The sequence below is a fragment of the Heterocephalus glaber genome, unplaced genomic scaffold (assembly GCF_053883595.1).
Source record: "Heterocephalus glaber isolate CG9 unplaced genomic scaffold, H.glaber_assembly_v1.0 deba00001773, whole genome shotgun sequence".
NCBI lineage: Eukaryota > Metazoa > Chordata > Mammalia > Rodentia > Bathyergidae > Heterocephalus > Heterocephalus glaber.
The window spans coordinates 396981-418441 of NW_028258463.1; the positions used below are offsets into that span (position 1 = coordinate 396981).

General features: G+C 44.7%; 1 protein-coding gene across 20 annotated transcripts in view; it reads right to left on the reverse strand.

Annotated features, from left to right (window-relative positions):
* Positions 1 to 14754: 14754 nt before the first annotated feature.
* The window catches only part of Msi2 (musashi RNA binding protein 2), a 373908-nt gene continuing 367201 nt past the window's right edge, over positions 14755 to 21461 (reverse strand). For all 20 annotated transcript variants that reach the window (XR_015447701.1, XM_087202196.1, XM_087202200.1 and 17 more), the window contains one exon: positions 14755 to 19885. Coding sequence is in view for 6 of the 20 variants with exons in the window: in XM_087202206.1 (XP_087058332.1) it covers positions 19824 to 19885 (62 nt within the window). In the remaining 14 variants the exon portion in view is untranslated. The remainder of the gene's footprint in view (positions 19886 to 21461) is intronic.

A 21461-nucleotide genomic window follows, 5' to 3' on the forward strand; every position in this document is an offset into this window, starting at 1 on the left:
GCCAAACTCCGGCTCGCCAGCTCAGTTCCCTGGAGTCTGGCTGCCACTTGATTCCCCAGGATGCCAGCTGCTTGGCGTGGAAGGAAAGCGGAGCAGGCTTTCAGGGAGCAATCTCTGTGCAGAGCTGATACCCTTCCCCGTGCTCCAGACGAGGGCCAGGGGCTCCTGGACCGGGACACAGGCTCAGAAGCTGCCCCATTAAGTTGGCTCCCCACGGAGCCCCCCAGCGAAGGGGAGGAGCAGGAGGAGGCAAACAAAGGCCCCTTTGACTCTTTGCAGAAGCCCCGTTCAGTGCCCCAGGTCAGGAGTAGGGTGGAGGGGAGGGTACAGTGGGCAGCGACTATTCACCAGGGAATTCTGAAGACCATTTACCTTCTCATGCCTTTTCTTCCGCACAGCAAGGCTTGTGGGGCCTTTAGAAAACCCATCCCAACTCTAGTGTAGCTGACACGATTCTCATTTCACAGAAGCAGCAGCTCAGGTGGTGCACACAGACTAAGTAAAGCCAAGTACCTGGCTTTTTACCCAGAGCAGCTGCTTGCAAAACCAGTAACCACATGGAACCCAGGGAAGGGTCACAGGAGCTCTGCAAGCCATCGGCAGCCCCGAAGGCATTGGAAATGCTTCAGAGTTGGCGGGGGCGGCTCAGGCTTCAACCTCTGAGCGTGGGATGAATGATTGCTAGCTGGTCCCTCCACCCATTTACCCCATAGACTTGAATTCAGCGCCGGCCGTGCACACGGGACCTTTCCCATCCATTCTGTCGAACTCTCACGAGGTACAGGTGCTGGAGATGCAAACTTGTGTGTGTCCTCACTGGGAAGGGGATAGCAGCCAGCATGGAGAAGAAATGAGCACGGCACACTTTGAGAGCTAAGTGAGGCTGAAGCTCCCCGGAGGCCCCCAGGCCACTCCCATTGTCTCCCAGAATGCATTTCTGTCCTGGGCTGCAGGGTTGTACACTTGATTTTGTCTGCACGCCAAGAATGGAGGGGCAGCTCACTGACCTCATCTACACCTCCTCGCACCTGGCAGGTCAGAGGCCAGCCGGAAGGTCGCTTAGCACGCTTCCAACCTGAACAAGCGGAGCTGGGGGAGCAAATGTCTAAGCGCAGCACCTCAGAAGGCTGATGCGTGTGTCACCTGATGAGGAAGGTCTGAGCGTAGAAGAGGACACAGAACCCCACCAGCTAAGCTTTGCCTCCACTTCTGCCCTGCAGATGCCCTGCTGACCAGCTGGCATACTTCAAGTTCATCATTTAAAGCTTCCTCTCCAGGAGATGAACAGCGAGATTCTCCTTTATTCTATGCCTTCATGGGTACAAAGGCTCCTCTTGGCCCACCTCCCGTTTTATAGTTTGATTCCTCAAGAGAGATCTTGATCCTTGCATCTGCAAGTGCTTTAAGAAAACCTTATATATAGTAAGTGATCTTCATATGGACTCATCCGAAACCTATTCATCAGAGGGTCATCAAGTTCATGAAATTTACACACACACACTTACATACACACACACACACACCTGGTTTCTTTTAGCTAGGTGTGTGCCACAATTCTTTGTGTAAGGATACTGTCCCACACCTAATCTGTGACAGAACTGTTCTATGACAGAACTGTCCTGCATGATGTGATCTATAGCCCTGTGAGGGAGGGTAGATTTATCCACCAGCTTCCCTCAGCTCTTTAGCCGCTTCTTCCTCCCTCAGACCCAATCTCACGCTGTGGCTTAACCACCCATCCCTCGTGACCACTGCCTGGACCACAGAGGAGGTCCTGGAACTGGCTTTCTGGAAGTAGATCCTCTCTCAGTAATTTTGAAATACACTGTGACACATGATCGCAACCACCTCGCCTGAGAAGTTGCTTTCGCATCTGACTCAGTGGAACTGCAGGCTCGTCAGGGCTCTGGGCACCTGGGGCTCTAGAGTTCTGGGGACTCAGACTCTTCCTTCCCCGTCTTTCTCCCAACCTCTGCCCCCAGCCTCCCACCCAGCCTCACTTTGTCTTTACTCTCACGTGGAGCTATGCGGTGACTTGAAGGTCTTTCTTCAGCAGGAGGTCTCCATTTCTGCCCCACCCCCATCTATTGTGATAAAACCAAAATAAACAAGCAAAACTAAGTGATGACAACTCCACAGAAATCTTCAGAAGCTACTCAAATTGTTTCAGATTGCCGATTTTAAATAATTTATAATTTAAAATAGTTATAACAAGCAAGTTTCTGATAAACTTGCTAATCTTGGAAGATTGGACACTTGGATGATTAGTCATCGGGCAGGCTGGCCTGGGGCCACCTGGAGTTGACTGTGGCCTCCTGAGCTAACAGAGGAGGGGGGCAGTTTTACTCTGAGGCCCCCTGGAGTCAAGATTTTCAACTCAGGATGGGACCTTCTGGTTTGCCTCCAAGTGTAACGCAGAAGAGTTCAGCTATCAAACACTGTCATATACACCACGTACCTCATTCACTTGGTCTCTCATTTACTTTCTGGAAAGACTCTGCATGGAGTTACAGCTCCCTAGGTGGGACTTTGTCTCAGCACAGAAGCAAGTGGGTGGCCCCAGTCTGTCCCTCTGTTGTGGGTGGCACTGGGGAGTCATAAGAAGTATGGAGGTTTCACGCAGCATGGGGCATGAAACCTATGCTGTTTCTATGGCACTTTGTTCTGTAGGAACTGGGCCCAGGGTGCCAGGCTGGAGGTGATCGGTGGTGAGGTTGGAGTAGCTGAAAGGGATGAGGTCAGAGATATTTGAGCAATGGGCTATGATCTGTGTTTCTTAACTCTATCAGACCCAATCCCTCCTTTACAGAAAAACACGTTTAATCTCCTCTTTACTAGTCTAAAAGAAAACCCACAAAGAGCTTAGGTATACATATATTTTCAAAAAGTTTTAATAGAGGTTTACTGAATCTGTAGTATAAAAGAAAAATGGAAGCTAATTATAATAAATATGATACTGCACACAAATCAGTGGAGATGTAAAGTTTAGGCAGAGCCCTCTCACAAGGTGACCACCAAGAAGCCTCCAGATAGTTCCAAATACCAACGTTAGAAACCTCTTTGTGGTTTGGGAGAGCCATTCAGGGCCTGAGGGAGTGATGCGTCTAGGCCTGCAGTGCAGAATGCAGGAGTGGGGTCGGGGATGTTGGTGGCTGCTGCATCACTGAGGAGGCAGCAGCAGGAGACGTGGGCTGGGCTGCAGCAGAGCCTGGAACGTACTCTGGACTCCTCAGTTTCTCGGGCACCTGGACCACTGATGGGTAGGTGGGAGAGGGCAGGCAAGGATGGCAGGGGTAGGTTTTGGGCTCTGGCAAAAGCAGATGTTCACTTCAGCTGCGATTCCACAGAGCCACTCCACTGGGTCTCTTGAGAATGGAGCCCTTGCTCTTCCTCCAAGTCCCTGCACTGGCCCTGCTTGCCTCCCATCAAGGCTTGAAGGTACAGCCTTCCTTGGCAGCCTTCTCTCTTTTGAGGAGGGAGAGGGAGAGGGAGGCTCTGCAGAGGTAAATGCAGCTGCCTCCATAACTCCCATTCAGACCAATTGGGTTTTTATTTCTTAGGACCAGAGGAGCTGCCCTGCGGTCCTGCTCCTGCCCCAATGTCCCGGCATATCCGTGAACTCCGGTCGGGTGGGGAAGCAGAGGGTGAGGGCAGAGGTGCTGACCCTGGGTGGTTCTCAGGCTGACTTCCCAGGCTGGCCCTGTACTAGTTGATTTGGAAGAGTCTCAGGCCCTGAATTGCACTGTGCTAATGGCCAGGCCTTCTTGAGGCTGACTTTTTACCATGTCCACACCGGGGTGTACTCAGAGGGAGCTTCAGTCAAATGGCATTGAAAGACAATGTAAGTCTTTCTTAAAGTGATTTTTAAAATTCTACATGGTGGAATGGTGATGCTATCAAAACTTTCCTTCACCTAAGACAGCATGTCTTAGTTTGCTCAAGTTCCTGTAGATTGGGTGACTGAAACAACAGATACTTATTGTTCATGGGTCTGGAAGCTGGTGCCTTTGTGCTGAGTCCTCCCATAGCAGAGAAGGGATGAGGGATGAGGGAGCTATTTGAGGTCTCTTTTACAAGGACACCAATCCCATCCACAAGGGTGCCATCCTCATGACCTAAACATTTCCCACAGTCCACTTCCTAATACCTTCACACTGAGGATTTAGATTTAAACATATGAATTTGGGGTTGGGAAATGCAAACATTCAGTCCACAGCAAAACATGTAGGCCTCTTAGAACTTACAAAGAGCTAGTGAGGTAGGTGTTGCTATCCACATTTTACACATACACACACACGCACACACATGCACACACACACATACAAACACTTGTACCATGGCAGCTGCTTCTTAACACACTCTGCCTTTCTGTACCCCTGAATCATTCCTCCCTCCACACCAGCTCTTATGTATCTGCTCACTAAAGGAATTCTGACTATCGCCGTCAACCAGGATAGACTCATACTGCACACTTCCACATGCCCCCTGACACACGCAGGTGTGTGAGGAACACACAACACACCTGCACTCTCACAAACACCCTCCTATACTGCTTCCCATCATTTGCTTCACCTAATTCTTTGATGGGCACTTTTATACTTTGTCAGTATTAAGTTCTGATATTCATAACCATGACTCTGATTAGCACAAGACTTCAAAGTGCCTTCTGACTCATTAAAGAAAGATTAAATTACGTTCAGGATAGTTTCAGTATTAAGTGCAGCTGAGCTAATTCCTCCTCTCTGGAAATTGGCAATATGATAAATTCCTCCTTAATACAATCAACGTATTCAGATTAAACCCATATAAAAGCCCAGGTGAGCCAAGCCACTCCAAAAAGGCCATGAGTCCACTGGAGACCGTAAGCACACAGACACATTTGGGAGCGAAGCAGAGAGCCGGAGTCCCATCCAGCCAGATGCTGTCACAGGCCTGTAAATCTCCTGGAAATTCGAGCAGCCCTGTATGTTTGCCACTGCTGTAAGTCATGCTTTCCTATCCGTGCTCATCTATCTGGGCTGGGCCATAGACAGGGTCATTTGGTTAATGCAGGACTCCATCTTCATTGCTTCATAACTAATTTTTAATCAGGGATGATTGCTGAGCTGGGATGCTGCAGGCCAGCTCGCCTGCTCTGTCCTCGGAGAGTGCCCCTCGATATGTCATAGCAATTAGCCAGAGACCGAGGGAGGGGTGGTGAGGGTAGCAGGACAGCTCGGCTGGTCAGTGCAGCCACCTGCCTCTCGTCTTGTCTCCCAGAGGGTCTCCCTCGTCCCCACCCACCTCTGGGAGGTTGTGAAGGACATTTATAGACAAAGAGGCAACTGTGCCAACCATCAATTTTGACTTGCCTGACAATTTCATCTCCTGGCAAGTGGAGAAAATGACCAGTGTGGCCTAGCCACTCCGAAATCAGTTCTGACCATCAGTGAACAACTGAGTGGGCATTGGGAAATGATAAGAATCTTAGGGCAAGGGTACAATATTATAACCTGTAAATTGCTCTAGGTCATGAGAGCCAAGATGGAGAAGCCTTAGCACACCGAAGGATCCTTTAGACTTGAGAAAGATAGAGCACAAGACATCCAGAAAATGCTATGTACTTATTTATTCCTTTAACAAGACTCTGGAAGGGGGGATGATGTGAGATGGTGGGAACATTCTGACAATTAGGCTTCTGATTGGGAGATCCTAAATGATCCTGATGTGGGAAAGATGGATCCTATTGATGGCTGAACAAGCTTACCTGTGTAAAACACACACACACGCATGTGCGCACATGCACACACACTCCCTTGAATATGCTCTGGAGTCTCATGTAAGAAAGTGAAAAAAGCAATCACTTTGGATGGGAGTAACTAGGTAGCTGAGGGATAAAGTGAGAGACTTTTCTCCTAATATTTGCTGAAGTTTGAAACCTATTACTGTATTACCCATTCAAATAAATACATCAAGATGAAATAAAATAGGCAACACTTATGGAAAATGAAAAGAAGGGCACATATCCAAGGGAGAATGAAGGAGGCAGTCCAGATCTGTAACGGTGCTAAGAACAGACCCCAGAGCCCTAGTGAGTGGCTCTATAAAACCCACCCAGAACTGCTGAGACAGAGACTTTGGTATGAACATTTGGAGCAAGATGGAGATCAGAGAAAAGACAGGCCTGCTGTTGGGGTGATTTGTTTAACAAGACTCTGAAAGGGGAAGCAATGGCTCAGAGAGGACCTGCATGTGTCCTGGGTGTCAAGAGAAGCCAGGAGTGAAGAAGGAAGGACAGGCTGGAGTTCGAGGAAGAGGGAGATGGAGCATCACCCAGCCGAGGCCTGGGATGGCCAGGTCTCCTTTAAAAAAGGCTTCCTGCCTGGGTATCCTGGTATCCTCTCTTGCTGGGGAAAGGAAGTGCAACCATGGAAGGAGGAGAGAGCTCAATAGTTGGGAGCAGAGACGATCGTTCCTGTCAGAGGAAGGGCATGGACAGACAGCTCTCTGGACATCTCAGCCTAAGAGGCTGGGCCAGTTGTTACCCATTTGCTGAGTGAAGAAGAGAGCCCTTGGACATGGGACAAGATGACGGGAAGCGCCGAGGGTATCTGCAGAGCAGTGTGATGATGCGGGATGAGAGTGAGCAGGCCAGAGAGAGTGGAGGTGAGCGGGTGTGACAGGGCTGGAGGGGAGAGTGAAGGAGTGTGCAGGTGGGAGTGCGATTCCAAGTGGGAGTGAGGGTGACAGTGAGGAGGCAGAGGTGACAGTAAGCATGAGAGAGAGCAAGTGTGAGCGGGAGTCACAGAGTGTGACAGAGGAAGCCTATGCCCGTGTCAGGCAGGGAGTGAGGAGTGGGCGCGTGGGTTTGGACATCACAGGGTCTGATGAGGGCCTGCTGGTCTCATGCCTCCCTCACCTAGGGATTTGCTGGGGTCTGAATGTGCCACCCACTCCCGGGCCACGTGATGCTGCCGGCCTCAAGGATCATTGTCCTAAGCACATACTGCTGCTTATTAAATGTGTTCACGTATTCACTCCCCTGCCATCTTGGGGAGTGAATGTGTCTTTTCATACATGATCGGTGCTCAGTAAATGTGGGGTTGCTATGTTGGAGTCACGCCAGTCATTAAGCCATGATCTGTCAGCTCCACATTCAGTCTCTGTGCTCTGCTGAGGCATTTTCACTCGGCCAGCTGCACCCATGCTTCATCTGCAGGAGGTGCTAGAGGACACAAGAGGGCAGGAAGAGGGAGGAGGGACACTCTTCCTGTGGCTTCTGGGTCCAGCCAACTTGCCTCAGCAGTGGGTCTTCCTTGAGTAGCAGCAATTTGGGGGGCGTGTTATGGACTGTTTGTGTCTCCCTTCATTCATATGTTGAAGCCCTAGCTCCTAGTGTGGCTCTATTTAGAGATGGGGAATTTAAGGAAGTAATTAAGGTTAAATGAGATAGTAAGGGTGGGGCCCTGATCTGATAGGATTAATGTCTTTATAAGAAGAGACACCAGACAGCTAGCATTCTCTGTGTGTGCACGAAGTGGGAAGACGCCAGCCTTCTACAAGCCGAGATCCTCACCAGTACTCAAATCAGCCAGCAAGCACCGTGAGCTTGAACTTCCACAGTCTCCAGAAATAAATGTCTATTGTTTAATCCAACCAGTTGATGCTATTTTGTTACGACAGCCCAAGCAGCCTAACACAGAATATCCCCAGGATCATTCTCAAGATACTCCTTCGAAGTTTTTAGCGAATTCCTCACATTAATTTATCTCTGTTCATGTAAGTCTGCTTCTGAAGTCCTTATTAGATCCCGGCTGACCCAGAAGCTGTGGGAGAGACCAGAAGGGACAGTACCTCTGGCCAAGTTGGACTCATCATTGGAAGATGGAGGGAAGCAAGGCTCCCTGGCGGGCAGCTCCAAGATGCCCTTGTCCCTACCTGCAACAAGAGCATACAGCAAAAGCTGCTGCCCGGGCTTGAGAAGTAGAACACCATACTCAAGTGACCCAAGCTGGTGGCTAGAGATAAGAACTTCTAGGTATCTGTCCCTACCCAGGTGACTGGGCTCCTTGCTTTCCTGTTGCTTCCTCTAAATGAACAATTTAGGGATCTGTTCGTGAACTTGAAGTGATCCCCACGCTATTCCTTTATGTATATTGTGCTGCTGGATGTCATGCTCTGTCTCTCCCTCTGCCCAACTCTTCACTCCTGACTTAGGGCCAGAAGACTGTCCTCCTGATTCATGTACCCTCCCTGCCCAGGGGCTGTACACAATAAATCTTTGAACTACTTCCTATTGTGATGATACACTGGAGTTTTGCCTTCCATCTGAAGAGCCAGTGGCTACTCAAGGCACAGTTTTTCCTGGGATGATATGGGGCGGGGGGCGCAGAACACTAGGTCGGGTTGTTAAACTGGACGTGGGTCAGACAAGAGGCACAAGGGTGTGTGACTAAAGAAACAAGTTGCTCATGGGAGGGGCCCTCTTGGTCACAGGTTGGACCACTAAGCACTGGGACATCCACCAGGTGATGTCCAGCCCTTCTTCATTTCCCGTTAGAGTAGGACTGCAAGCCTTCTGGTATTTGAACTCTAATTTAGCTGGGGGCTTGCAAATCATCACCTCTGTGGCCCCCATGTCCCCATAATTCCTGGCCTCCAAACTGCAGTAAACCCGCGCCTAACAAAAGGTTAATGTTCCCTGAAGAGCCGTTACACCTCTCAGCTGATTTAGTTCCTGGACAGAGGCTGGGCATATGGCAGAGAGGGAAACCGAGTCACACACCCTAGTTAGGCCACAGGGCTAGCTGGCAACGGAAGCAAGCCTGGTACTCTTCTCTCCGACATATCACTCCCTGCCATAAAAGCCGACAGGCTCCCTGCCTCCTCCTTGCTTTTAATTCACAAGGCACTCACTATTAACTTGCTATGTGACCTTTTGTGTGTTACTTCTCTCTGAGCCCTGTCACCTCCTTTGTTAAGTGAAGGAGGTGGACAGAATATTCTCAAAGGTTCCTTTCAGCTATGACATGCTGTCATTTCATGACTTTTCTTCAATAAAGCCAAAAGGTTCAGTTTATTTCCCTAAAGATCTTCCACGTTCTTTGCTCTGCTTTTGATTGGACATAATTATAGCACTTGTATTTAGTGCAAATTCACTTATTCACTGCACGAGTTATTAATTCTTCTGAAGCATTGAGATAGTACTCATTGCAGCTGAGTATATAAGCGTTGATTAGGATTAGGGTAAGTCAAGCATCCAGGTGTATCTGGGACGAAAATTAACCTGTCAAGTCAGGGAGTTCACGGAACTGAACAGTTTGGATAAACCAAACAGGGCCCAGGCTCTGTGGCAGTGCTGAGTGCCAGTGAGCTACCTGAATCCGCCTTTCCCTCCACACTGCAAGAATCTGGGACTTAGCATGCATGTCACGTGCTCTGAATGCATGTCTTATTTTTATTTACACTTAGCCTTCTCCCAAAAAGTGTTTTGTCAAAAAGTGACAAATCTGTTGAACTTCTTATACCTGGAAAAACATGAAGGATAGACTGTGTTTTATCCTCCATGGAACAAAAGCCTTAACTTTCTGGGGGAGAGAAGGAAATCAGCCTGGCTCCAGACCAAAGGAAGCCCTTGATGCTGGGGGAGGCTGATCGCTGACACCCAGGATAAGACCGTCCCTGGGCTGACCACGGGCTGGTCCTCCCTTGGACGTGTTCTTAGCCCCCTCCTGCTCCTCTGTGTAAATCATTGTTTTATATTTTTCTATTAACTCTATAATTTTATATTATTTTTTGAAAATAAATTTTTTTTTTTTTTTTTTTACTGGGGATTGAACTCAGGATCTTGCACTTGCGAGGTAGGCATGGTGTCACTGAGCTAAATCCCCAGCCCACAGAAATATTTGTCATGGAAAAATTAGTACATGTTTTTTTAAAACCATAGACAGGGAAAACATACTAAGAGAAAATCTACACACCTCCATAATCACTGAAACTCTTCCCATAGAGTTCTTGTGAATTCCTCTTTTCAACAGTTAAGTATTAATTTTATTTCAGCTGTGTACTCCATGTGTACTACGTAGTTTTATCAGTTAGTTTTGCCAAAAAAATCATGTGACTTTTTGTAGTTATTTTGCCTATTTCAACTAAACCTTGTAAATTCCTTTAAGCAACCTGTTAGAGTCTAGGGTCACTTGTATTTTGTTTTGTTTTGTTTTGTTTGGTACTGGGGATCGAACTCTGGTCCTTGCGCTTTTGAGGAAGGCGGCAGAATTGCTGAGCTAAATCCCCAGCCCCGAGGGTCACTTGTAAAGTCTGCCTAATGTTCCATGGTGTGGATGTGCCATACTTTAGTTAACCACTTCCTAGAGTACAGAGCACATACCTTTCTTGTAAAAGTTGTCCCTCGTTTTTTCCTATTTACAGCACTAGATGCTTGTTAGGGTTTATATCTCAAATGGCCCCCAAAGCCTCATGTGCTTATGGGCAGGACTTTTGAGAGGTGACTGGATCATGGGGGTGTGATACTCATCACTGGATCAGTCCACTGTGGGTTTATGGCTGGGTGTGATATTGGGAGGTGAAGCCTGGTGGGAAGAGGTGGGTCACTGTGGGCATGGCTTGGAAGAGTGTGTATATCCTTCCTCTTCCCTTTGATGCCTCTCTGCTTCTTGCGCTCACACCATGAACTACTTCTCTGCCATGCCCCTCAGCCATACAGCCTTGCCTTGGAGCCAGCCAATTATGGACTGAAACCTCTACAAACTGTGAGCCAAAATAAACCTCTCATCCTTTAACTTGTGGGTGTTGGGTATTTTGTACCAGCAATGAGAAAATAGCTAAGATAGTGCTTATAACCTGAGAAGAGAGGTACTATTTTGTATATATTTACTTTGTATCCAGCCATCTTACATCAATTTCAGTAGCAATTGTTATGTATTTGTTTTTATTAGAATCTCCTGAAATTTGTAGAAAAATGACCATATATTTCTTTTTTCTTCCTAATGTTTACATATTTTATTGTCTTATTGCCTTTTTTGAACTTTTAAGACATAGTCATAGTAGCAGTACCCCTACATACTTATTTTATTTGTTTTTTTTTTTTTTTTTGTATTGGGGATTGAACTCGGGTCCTTGTGCTTGTGCAGCAAGTGGCAAAACCACTAAGCTAAATCCCCAGCACTACATACTTACTTTAATTGAAATAGTTTTGGTGCTTTACTACTTAGGATAATAATTAACATTGAGTTTGGTAAATAGTCCTTATTATATTGTGTTATTATTTTCTATTTCAACTTTCTATGGTGTTTTAATTAGGAAAAGCTGCCGCATTTTTCAAATACTTTATCAGCATCTATGTTATACTTTTTCTTTAATTTGCCTACATAATGGATTGTGTTGATAGATCTCTTCATATTAAAATATCCTTGCATTCTTGGAAGAATTTAGTTGGCTTTATTATATCATACACTTGATCTATCATAAGATTCTATTTGCTAAAATTACATTTAGAATTTTTGCCTCTGAGCTCTCAAGTCTGCAGGCACACTTTTAAAAATCTTGGTATTGTATTGTGTTGTAACATCAGGACCAGGAATGCTTTCCATATTTTTTAATTACCTGGTTTACAGTTGAGTTCAAATACTATTGGAATTGTCAGTCAAAAAATTCATTTGTAACTCATTTTTATCCACTTCCCTTTTCAGTATTAGATCTTTAATTACTCAGTATCCTTTGAAATAAGTTTATTCTGGTTTTCTACTTCTTACTGATTTTGGTAATTTATATTTGCTAGGAAATTTTCTGATTCCTATGTATTTTTAAATTTGTTATGAATTCTTTGCTCTGAACGGGGGGCTGTGTCCCCCTTCTTGTTCCTAATATTGTGTATTTTTGTTCTTTTCCCCCTCCTTCAGGGAGGAAGGATTTGTCTATTTTATTGTTTGTAAAAAATCCAGGTTTTGTATTTGTTTTTTATTTTACTGGTTTTAGCATCTATTAAATTCTTCTATTTGCTACCTTATTAAGAGGAATATATTTTTAAAAATTTTAGACAGGGTCTCATTGTGTAGTTCAGGGTGGTCTTGAACTCACTATGTCACTTAGACTGGCCTCCAATTTGTGGCAATGTTCCTGCCTCAGTTTCCCAAGTACTGGGATTACAGGCTGCACCACCACACTCAGCAAGAAGAATATGTTTCTTCACTGAAAAAAAATTTGTTTTTCTTCCTTATTGAAGGGATTTCAAATTATCCACTTCCCTCTGTACACAGCTTTGACTGCATGTTACAGATGTGGGTATGTGTGCTTATGCTGCTCTTTAATTTACATATAAATATATATTTTTGGGTCTAAGGATATACAGATTTTTTTGGTTGTGCCGAAGATCAAACCAAAGTGTGCTCTGCCATTAAGCTACATCTTGGTGGGACTAGAACTTGGTGAGCCTCCTGCCTCAGCTTCCCAGAGTGCTGGGATTACAGGTGTGTGCCACTGTGTCCAGCTTAAATTTTTAAAATTTCTATGTTAGTTGTAATGTTTATAGTGACATCTTCATATTTGTTTTTAATTCTACTGGATCATGACAATGGAAAGTAGACTACAAAACAGCTAGCTATTTAAATTTGTAGTGTTTTGCATGTGTGTGGGAGGGGGAGAATTTGATTTTTGTGTATGTTCTGTGGATATACACCAAAAATGCAAAATCTCTATTCAAAGATTCTCTACATAGCCATTACATTATTCATTTTGTCTTTATTTTTATTATGTCTAGCTCTGAGAAAGACATAGTGAAGTCTCTAATTATATATTTATTTTCTATCAAGTTCTATTTGCATTTCTAATAATTTCTGATTCTGTTTTTAGTGCCTCTGGTAATTGAGGTCCAGGGTTTATTATTGCTCTATCTTTTGAATAGATTGTGTTTTCATCATGGTATGATATCCAGTGCTTTTAACCTTAAATTCCACCATGCCTGATATTGACATTTCAATTCCTGTCCTTTTGTTTGCATTTGCCCATTTTCTCCCTGCCACCTATTTTTTCCAGCCTTATACTTTATCTCAGTAGCAAATTCCATCCATCATATTTAGATAATGATGGATTCACCTGATTGCATCCTTTCCATCCTACTTTTTGTATTATATTCCATTGTTGTCTTCTTTTTTTTTTCCTTTTTAGTTTCTGATGTTTCCTCTTTCTCATTTCTTCCGAAAACATGAAAGCATGAGTTTTTCTCTACATTGGTATTTTCCACCTCTTTTCTGGTGCATCTTGTTGGCTAAGGTGGGCACTTCAGGTTAGAGGTCCCATCCCTCCCATGCGCTCATCACTGCTGCTGACATTTGTCACCAGGTCTGAACTCAGGGGCAGTAGGATGTCCTGGAGATGAGATTTCATTCTCCCACTCCATAGTTGTAAGACTAAGGGGAAAATCAACGCCCCCCCGCCTTCACGCATTACAACAGAGACAGTCACAAGCACATGCAGGACTAGGCAGACACACACGCCTCCGGCACATGTTTGGTGCCCTTGTTCCCCATGTTCTTTCCTGAGCGTCCTGGGTGGGGTTTGAAGCTCACCTTCCTTCAAGCTGAGCAATCAGGATGAGGACGGCCAAGATGGCCTTTTTTACATCTCTGGCTCACTCCTCTCAGAATTTCTTGCATTTCTCCAGTCAGCTCCTATTGGTCTCTATTTCTGCACACAGCAGGGGTGACAGCCTCCTGTTCAGTGGACCAGGACACTGTGTGGTGCTGTTTGCATTACCTGTGACACATGGGGGTTGGGGCTGGCACCCAGGGTTCCTATTTCCAGCCCCAGATAAAGAGGGGTGCCTCCCACCCTCTGAGGCCCTGGGCATGCATAAAAGCCCATGTGCCTGAAGTTTCTATAAACAGGAGACAGCAAATTGGAGATAGGACTCATGGAGGCCATGTTTTGGGGACTGTGGCTTTTCCCTGGTGCCACTACAGGAACACTCTATGGTTCAGTCATCATCCTGTACTAACTTCTTGGCCTGGCTGTTTATCACTGGGGCTCAAAAGGTGAGGAATCCCCCTGCTTCAGATGTGCCTTGGGTGTCTTGAGACTTGCCCTCAATGAGCTGTGTCCCAGTTCCTTTGTTTTCTATCAATTTTTTGGTAAAGAGGAAGTGCGAAGTATTGTAGATGATCTACCTCTGTATCTTTAGTTTTGTGATTCTAATGATTTTCCCACTAAGGCAAAACTTTGATCTCCCTGAAGGCGGAGGCCAGGCTTTCTGCCATCACTTCAGACCCCTGCTCCAGGGTTGTGGCATTTGCCGTGGTGCCTTCTCCCATGTGCTGCTGATAACCAGCTGAAGCCAGCAGGATGGAGCGGCCCCAAACTCCTGCCACATGCTTCATCCGGGTCCTCCCATTATGGACCTATTAGTATTTAATCCCTGCCCTTTAGAAATTCAGCAGGCCTTCCGCTGGTAATCTACCCTGCTTCCTAGACTCCTGTCTTCTTTCTTAGTAGACTCCTGTCACCCCATTAAAAATGGATGTACAGGGGCCGGGGATTTAGCTCAGTGGTTCCGGCGCCTGCCTCGCAAGCGCAAGGTCCCAAGTTCAATCCCCAGTACCAACCCCCCCCCCCAACAAACAAAAAACAAAAACCAAAACCACAATGGCTCCACACGCAACCTGGGGACAGGGAAAGACCGTCTTGGTGGTGTGACTCCCAAGCCAACAGCAGCTCTCCCCACCCCAGGCCTCCTCTGAAGTACAAGAACAACAAACAACTCTGTTCAAAACAGTTTATTTTATTTTATTTTTTTTTTTGTCAGACAAACACATTGATTTCTGGACCACAGTAGAGGATGGAAACCTTTCACAAACTTATTTATTTGAAAATACAAATATAAAATTATACTTTCCACATCTGTGATGTGAGAGACTGCCATCCACATAGTAATTTTTTACAACAGGGCTTTAAGAAAGCCACACACAAAGACCTGAAAGATGCTTGAGATATATATATATATAGATACATATATATGTATATATATAAAAAAAATACTCACTACCAAAGTTCTCATCAGTTTCATACTAAAGTATAAAATTAAGGGTGAGGTCAGCCACAGTGCTAGGGAAAGTTTTATTTAGATACATTTATGTCCACATGAAACGCTTAGACTTGCATCCTATTACATATGGAATTCCAAGTTTACAACACACCGTGAACGGCAGATTGGCTAGCCCACGCTACTCAAGAGCACACGCACAGACTCCACACGGGATGGTACAGTATGTACAGAATACAGTAGTAGGAGCCTTCCACGGAGGCTCTGGAACTTTTGTCTCTCAGTCCCCGTTCCCTGCCCCCTCGCACCCCACCTCCCGGAAACGAAATCCTGTCTGAGACAATACATTCTGATTATTAGACAGCCAAGTGTTTGGATTAAGGGAGTTTCTTTATATGCTTTTGTACTTTAGTTTACTTTTTTTTTTTTTTTTGGTGAAAGAATAAAGGAAAGTAAGAAAAAGAAAACAAACATATGACAGTATTAAAGTTAAAGTATTGCTTAACTTTCCAGCATCGCTTTGTGTAGTGTCCGTGCCCAGGCCTGAGCTGAGCTCACGTCTGCTTGTCTTCCACTCTAGGGTGAGGGTGGGGAAGCTCACCAGTGTCTCTGTTCAATGTGCTCTCCAGCAGCCTGTCCCTTTTCCCTACCCTCTGTGGCCTCCCTGGCTTTTGTCTTTCTTGGAAGAGTCCCTTGCTGCTGAAGCACATTCAAGAAAAAAAAAGTCTCTCCCCTCCCCTCCCCGCCCCCCAGTCTCCCTCTGTCCCTGTGTGTCACTTGCAACCAATAAAGAGAAGTATGAATTAGTGTTTCTTTTGTAAACAATTTCATATGCAATATAATACAGAAAGCATGGCTGACCTTCAATAAAAAATGTAGTAAACTATATTGCTTTAGTCTTGAATATGCTGCAGTGAGTGAATGGCAGAATGAAGCATGTGGTGGTGGAGGCTAAGTCCCTAGCCCTCATTTGCACTAAAAGATCAAAATAGGTTCTGTTTTTTTCTATTTGGAACCAAAAATAAATTTATTTTTTCCAAAATCCCCAAATGAAAAAGAACCAAAAAAAGAACCCCTCCCCCCGAAAAAAAAACCAACTCAAAAACAAAACCAAAAACCAAAACTGAACACCTTTCAGGTCATTAGAACCAACAATTACCCAATGATTTTTATACTAGTCTAGCAAGATGTGTGTAACATTCACTGGCTGTGAATTGCTGTGCAGTGAAACAGTAAGTCGACAGCAATCGAGCCATGCTACCTTAAAGCCCAAGCTACAAGTTCAAATTAAGATGATGGTTATGAAGGATCAAAACGCAAAGGCCTGTTGCGGCTTCGTTTGAATCAAGCCAATGGGCGACTGGGATGGAGTGCGAGGCTATTTGGTTTTCCCAATGGGTGTGAGGAAGGCCACGAACCACCTCTGCGGAGGCTCCTGGAGAGGAGACCCAGGCTTGGTCATCTCCCTCAGTCCCACCTCCGCCACGGGCCCAGGAGCCACGGCCACTCACTCTCCCCTGCTTGGGAGGAGAGGAGTTCGGGGTCTCAGGCAAATAGATCTCGAAGCCAGAGAGTCCCCAGGAGGCGATGCAATATGGCGGGGAAGAGCCATCACCCAAGAGGGGTCTCCCCCAGGGAAGGCGACAGGAGGTTCCCATGTTCGCCACTGAGCTTAACTGAAACAAAGACAAGGCTGGACATCAGTGCTAAAAGAATTTACAAAAATTGTTCAGAATGGACTTCTAGATGAGGTGGAGGGGACTAACGTGAACCTTAACCTAGGTAGCCACATTAAAACATATCAGATTTCCACAAGATTTGTGCTATGGGCTACTGGGTCTCTTCAAAAGGTATATAAACATCTAAAACATATTCACACAGATTATCAATTTCTTCTGAGCATTCTTAAAAAAATATTTTTTTTCTCTTAGTAAAATCATTTTAATATACCATGCCTCCCTCTTTTAAAAAATAAATTAAAAAAATCCAGTTTTGCATATCTAGCATTAGCATTTAAGGTAGTATGGCACACCCCTTCACAGAGAGGGGGGTGGGGGTCTACAAAACGCCGCAGAGTTGGCCGGCATTTGAACATTGTGAGACCTTGGGTTAGTTGAAACCACATCAGATCAGCAAAAATAAAATCAAACTTCAAATTGAAAGAAAAAAAATTAAAGGAAAAAAACTGCCCCAAAATTATTAGCATGTTTTTCTTTTCATAAATAAGAGAAAGTTCTATCCTTACTGGTCCTAAATCTGAATAACTATGTCTAATTTTTTTTAAACCTTAATTACGTTATACCTATCAATATGTACTAGAAGAAAGAGGAGAAAAAAAGTCACTACACTAGTACCAGGACAGCACGCTTACAAGATAGCCATTTTATACATTATTAACAGACAATGATCAACCAAGAGTCTTCTATGAGGTGATGGGATGCAGAGAGAAGGGGTATACAGTACATCACCAACATGGACCAAAGAGTAATGAAATCCCCTAGCTAGACACTGAATTTCTGGGAATTTACTGTCTCTTTTTCCTTTGTTTTGTTTTGATTTTTAAATAAGACTTGTATTTTGTTACTTTATGACTCGAACAAATTCTGGTATTTTAAAAGCGTCCAGCATTTTACTTGACTTGGTTGTCTGGAAATTGATAATTAAAAAAAAACAAAAGGAAAAAAACCCCCAAATCTCACCAAACAACCTAACATTTTACTGGAAAAACAAAGAACATGATTTTCTTTAAAAAAAAAAAAAAAAGTTGTTGCTGTTTAATTAGAATTGAAAAAGGCTTTTTTTCTTTCTTTCTGAGTTAGCATTTTGAAGTCTTTAGCTTGAAGATGTTTTTACCCTACCATGTCTGTGAATGTCTACATTAGTCTACTTTGTTAGTAAAATTTATAAAAATAGGAGTGCAGCAGCTCTTTATAATAAATGTCGCATTCAGTGTCTCATACTGGCTGTGCCTTAAGTACCAAATTTATAAACGTAACAATTTAAAAAATATTAATAAAACGTCAATATCACATTTTAAAAAAAGAAAAAAATATATATCCACACTACAATATGTTTTAATGCCATCTATTGAGTTGTACTTCTATAGTTGCTGTTGCCGACCTATTACCAATATTTAAAAAAAGTTAAATTAAAAAATATCCTTCATCATAAGTGTCTTCCCCCAACCGAGGACCATATATTATAACAGCCAAATGTTAAACATGTGCAAACAGGAAACTGTCAGTTTTTCCCACCAGTCACAGTGCAGTGATGTTTATACTTTTTATTTTTAAAATTCTGTTTACATCTACAATAAATTAAAAAAAAAATCTTCCATAGCCTCTCTGGTGATACTTGCAGCACTGAGGTATTAAAAAAAATATATAAACCAAAAGGCTGCTTTCCTAATTTGTAAATAGAAAGTGAATGGAGAAAAGGTTGTATTCATGCAGGCTTATCCACTTCTGGCCCGTGGGTCTCCACATCTGGGGCTGGGATGGGTGGCAGGGGGAGGAGAGAGGCAAAAGTGTCCTAGAAACCTTTGGAGGTGCTGAAATGATTGGACAATAGAAAATGATCAAATATTTAAAACTTAAGACTGAGAAAGAATGTCCTCCTTCCTGCCCCCCCAAGCCAAACAGGTGTGCTTTGAAACTTTAAATATGTTAAATATTAAAATTGTAGCTTTGTTTTTAAAAAACATCTTGGGAAAAGCAGTTTTTCATATTTTAAATAAAAATCTAGCTAGACGGTAACATCTGAAGCTGTGCACAGACCAGAGGTCGGTAGGCTGGTAGGGTACTAGTGCAGTTCTCGGGTCAGCCGTGCTGGCGGGGCGCGGCACCGTGCTCTACCGTGTCCTGGGATCGTCCCGGCAGCTGGGTGTCCTTCAGTCTCAGTCCCCGACTTTGTCAGCATTCCCTCCCCTCCTCCTTCCAGAGCATCAAACTGCCTGGGACCGGCTCCCTCACAAAAATATTGATTCTCTCTTTCTTAATAGTTTCTATGAAGTTAATGGAATTGTATTTACAACATTTCTCTCTCTTATTTTTTTTTGTTTTTTTGTTTTTAGAATTCACAATTTCAAAAAACCTTATAATATGACCTCTTTCAACAGAAAAAAAGCACTTATAGAAAAGGAGGACACTCAAAACATGGTGGTCCTTACCTTATTGCCCGAAAATAGAGATACTTAGGTTAACAAAGAGACATCACAAAAAAAGAACTGCTAGTCTGTTAATTAGCCTACTATATCTCACTTCCTCTACAACACAAAATAGAAAGTTTATGCCCACCTCCTGCTCTGCACTTCACAACTTCGCTTCAGTGTGTGCTAAAGTTCCACCTGAAAATTCATTACAGTCTCAGAATTGATACCAAAATATGGAGAACAACATCACCATCTCAGCATCCTTTAAAAGCGAGAACAGAATCAAAACAAGCAAAATAAATTTTTTTTAAAGAAAAAACATAACTCCTTAATATAACAATTATACTATGGTTATCTTTTAACTGGATATTAAAGCTAGGTGCCTACTGGACTAAGTCAAAATCACTACCAAATGTGATTCAAAGAGATTTAAAAGGAGAAGGGGAAGAGAGCAGGGGAAGGGAGACCATCAAGAGAAACAAAACCAAACCCAAATCATGGGTTATATACACATTTAAAAGCTGTTGTCTTATATTACAGCAGATTCGTGAGATGAAGAGATGTAGTCAACCCTCGATCCGAAGTGAGCCATCTCTGGTTGGGATGAGGAGTGAGGCTGGTGAGGGTCCAGGTCTGAGGATATCACCTAAACAAAGGGCCGCTCAGAAACTTCGCCCAGTCTTGCCTGGACATCCAGGTATGCTCTGAAGGGCAGGGGAGGTCAGGGTGCCACGAAGAAAACATAAAGTGGGAGTGAGGAGAAAGAAGCAATGTCAGGCAAGTGTATGACTTATTCCACCATACCAACCAAGACTTGTTAAAGGACTACGTCCGACGGTTGAGTGTGTGTGACAATGGCCAGGCTAACAGCTTTCTTAGGCCATCGGGAAACGCGTCATCTAAGCCCTGCCTGACGCTGGGGAGAGGGCAGCTCTATATCACCTTGTGCTGATCTGCTACAGGTCTGGAGAAGTCTTGAGGTAACAATGGGAAATGTGGTCAGCAAAAGTGGCCATGGTGGGCTTCTTTCTGGCTACGTGATTGAAGTGCAAACTGACCAGAGATACTTTTTCCACTTAAAACTCTTATTTTCAAAGCTAAATGTTCAAGGAAAACTTCTGCCTATCGTTAATAACTATTAATAATTGACTATTAATAAATGGAAATGCAAATTTATAAAAAAGCATATTATGTATCAAGGGACTGAGGTTCAGGGCACATAAAAAATACACAACAAATAACTGGCTTTGGTTGGAGAAAAGCAACATAGGTCCAGGATCCTCAGGCTCGCTAATGAAGCCTTCCTGAATTGACTGGGCCTGAGCCCCTCTTCCGTGGGCGGCGTTATGTGTTAAAGGGTAGCCTCTGCTGCGGACAGTGTGTGTATATGTGACGAGGTCTTAACGGCCAGGGCAACCTTGTGACTCCATTGGCTGACTTAATCCATTCCAGAAGGAGTGGGTTGCTGTCTCCATCCTTGGCCACTTCCTCTCAGTCTGGAAACTGAGTCCTGGAGTTGAACGGGGGAGATGGGCTGGAAGCAGACTCTTCCCTTCCCTCAGCGAGGGCGGCAGCACCCTGGAGGGAGCGGGGACTGGCGCTATGGGTTGGAAACATCCAGGGCTGGCAGGGAGCAATCGGAGCCCTGGCCCCTGGCCTTCCAAGTCTGCCGTGCTGAGCAGCTGTTTAATCCCCTCTTCATTGGACTCCCCAGGGAGCTGGAGCCTTCTCTAATCCCAAGAATTCTCGGGCCTCCTGGCTTGAAGAGGAACCTTACTGCCCTTGGGCCCCCAAACCCAGCTTAATTAGTAGCGAGTAGCTCTAATTGTTCTTCAAACTGTTAGTGGCCTCTGGCTCTGGCCAGCAACTGGGTCAGTGCTCGAAGGGAAGTGGAAGTGAGGAGAATTCACACACATGGCTTATTTGGTTAAGAGAGGCAGTTGAGTTAGTCACGTTGATTCCTTAGCAGCAACATGAGGGAAATCCAAGAGATTTATGGAGCTCAATTCCACCTGTCCCCACCTCCTACAAAGTCCTGGCTGACTCAGGGCTGGGAGCAATCCCCCTCCACAAGAGAGAGGGCCTCGAACTGCAAACCCAAAGCTGCTTCTCCCATATCCCAGCTCCTAGAGTGAAATGCTCTTGTGCCCCAGTGGGACTGTCTGAGTCAAGCCTATTCCCAGGCCCCAGCTGTCACTTTCCCTCTTCCAAAGAGACAGACCACATTCCAACCTACCAACTCGAGTGCTAACCCAGTGCATATCTACTGCTTTCCCCAGG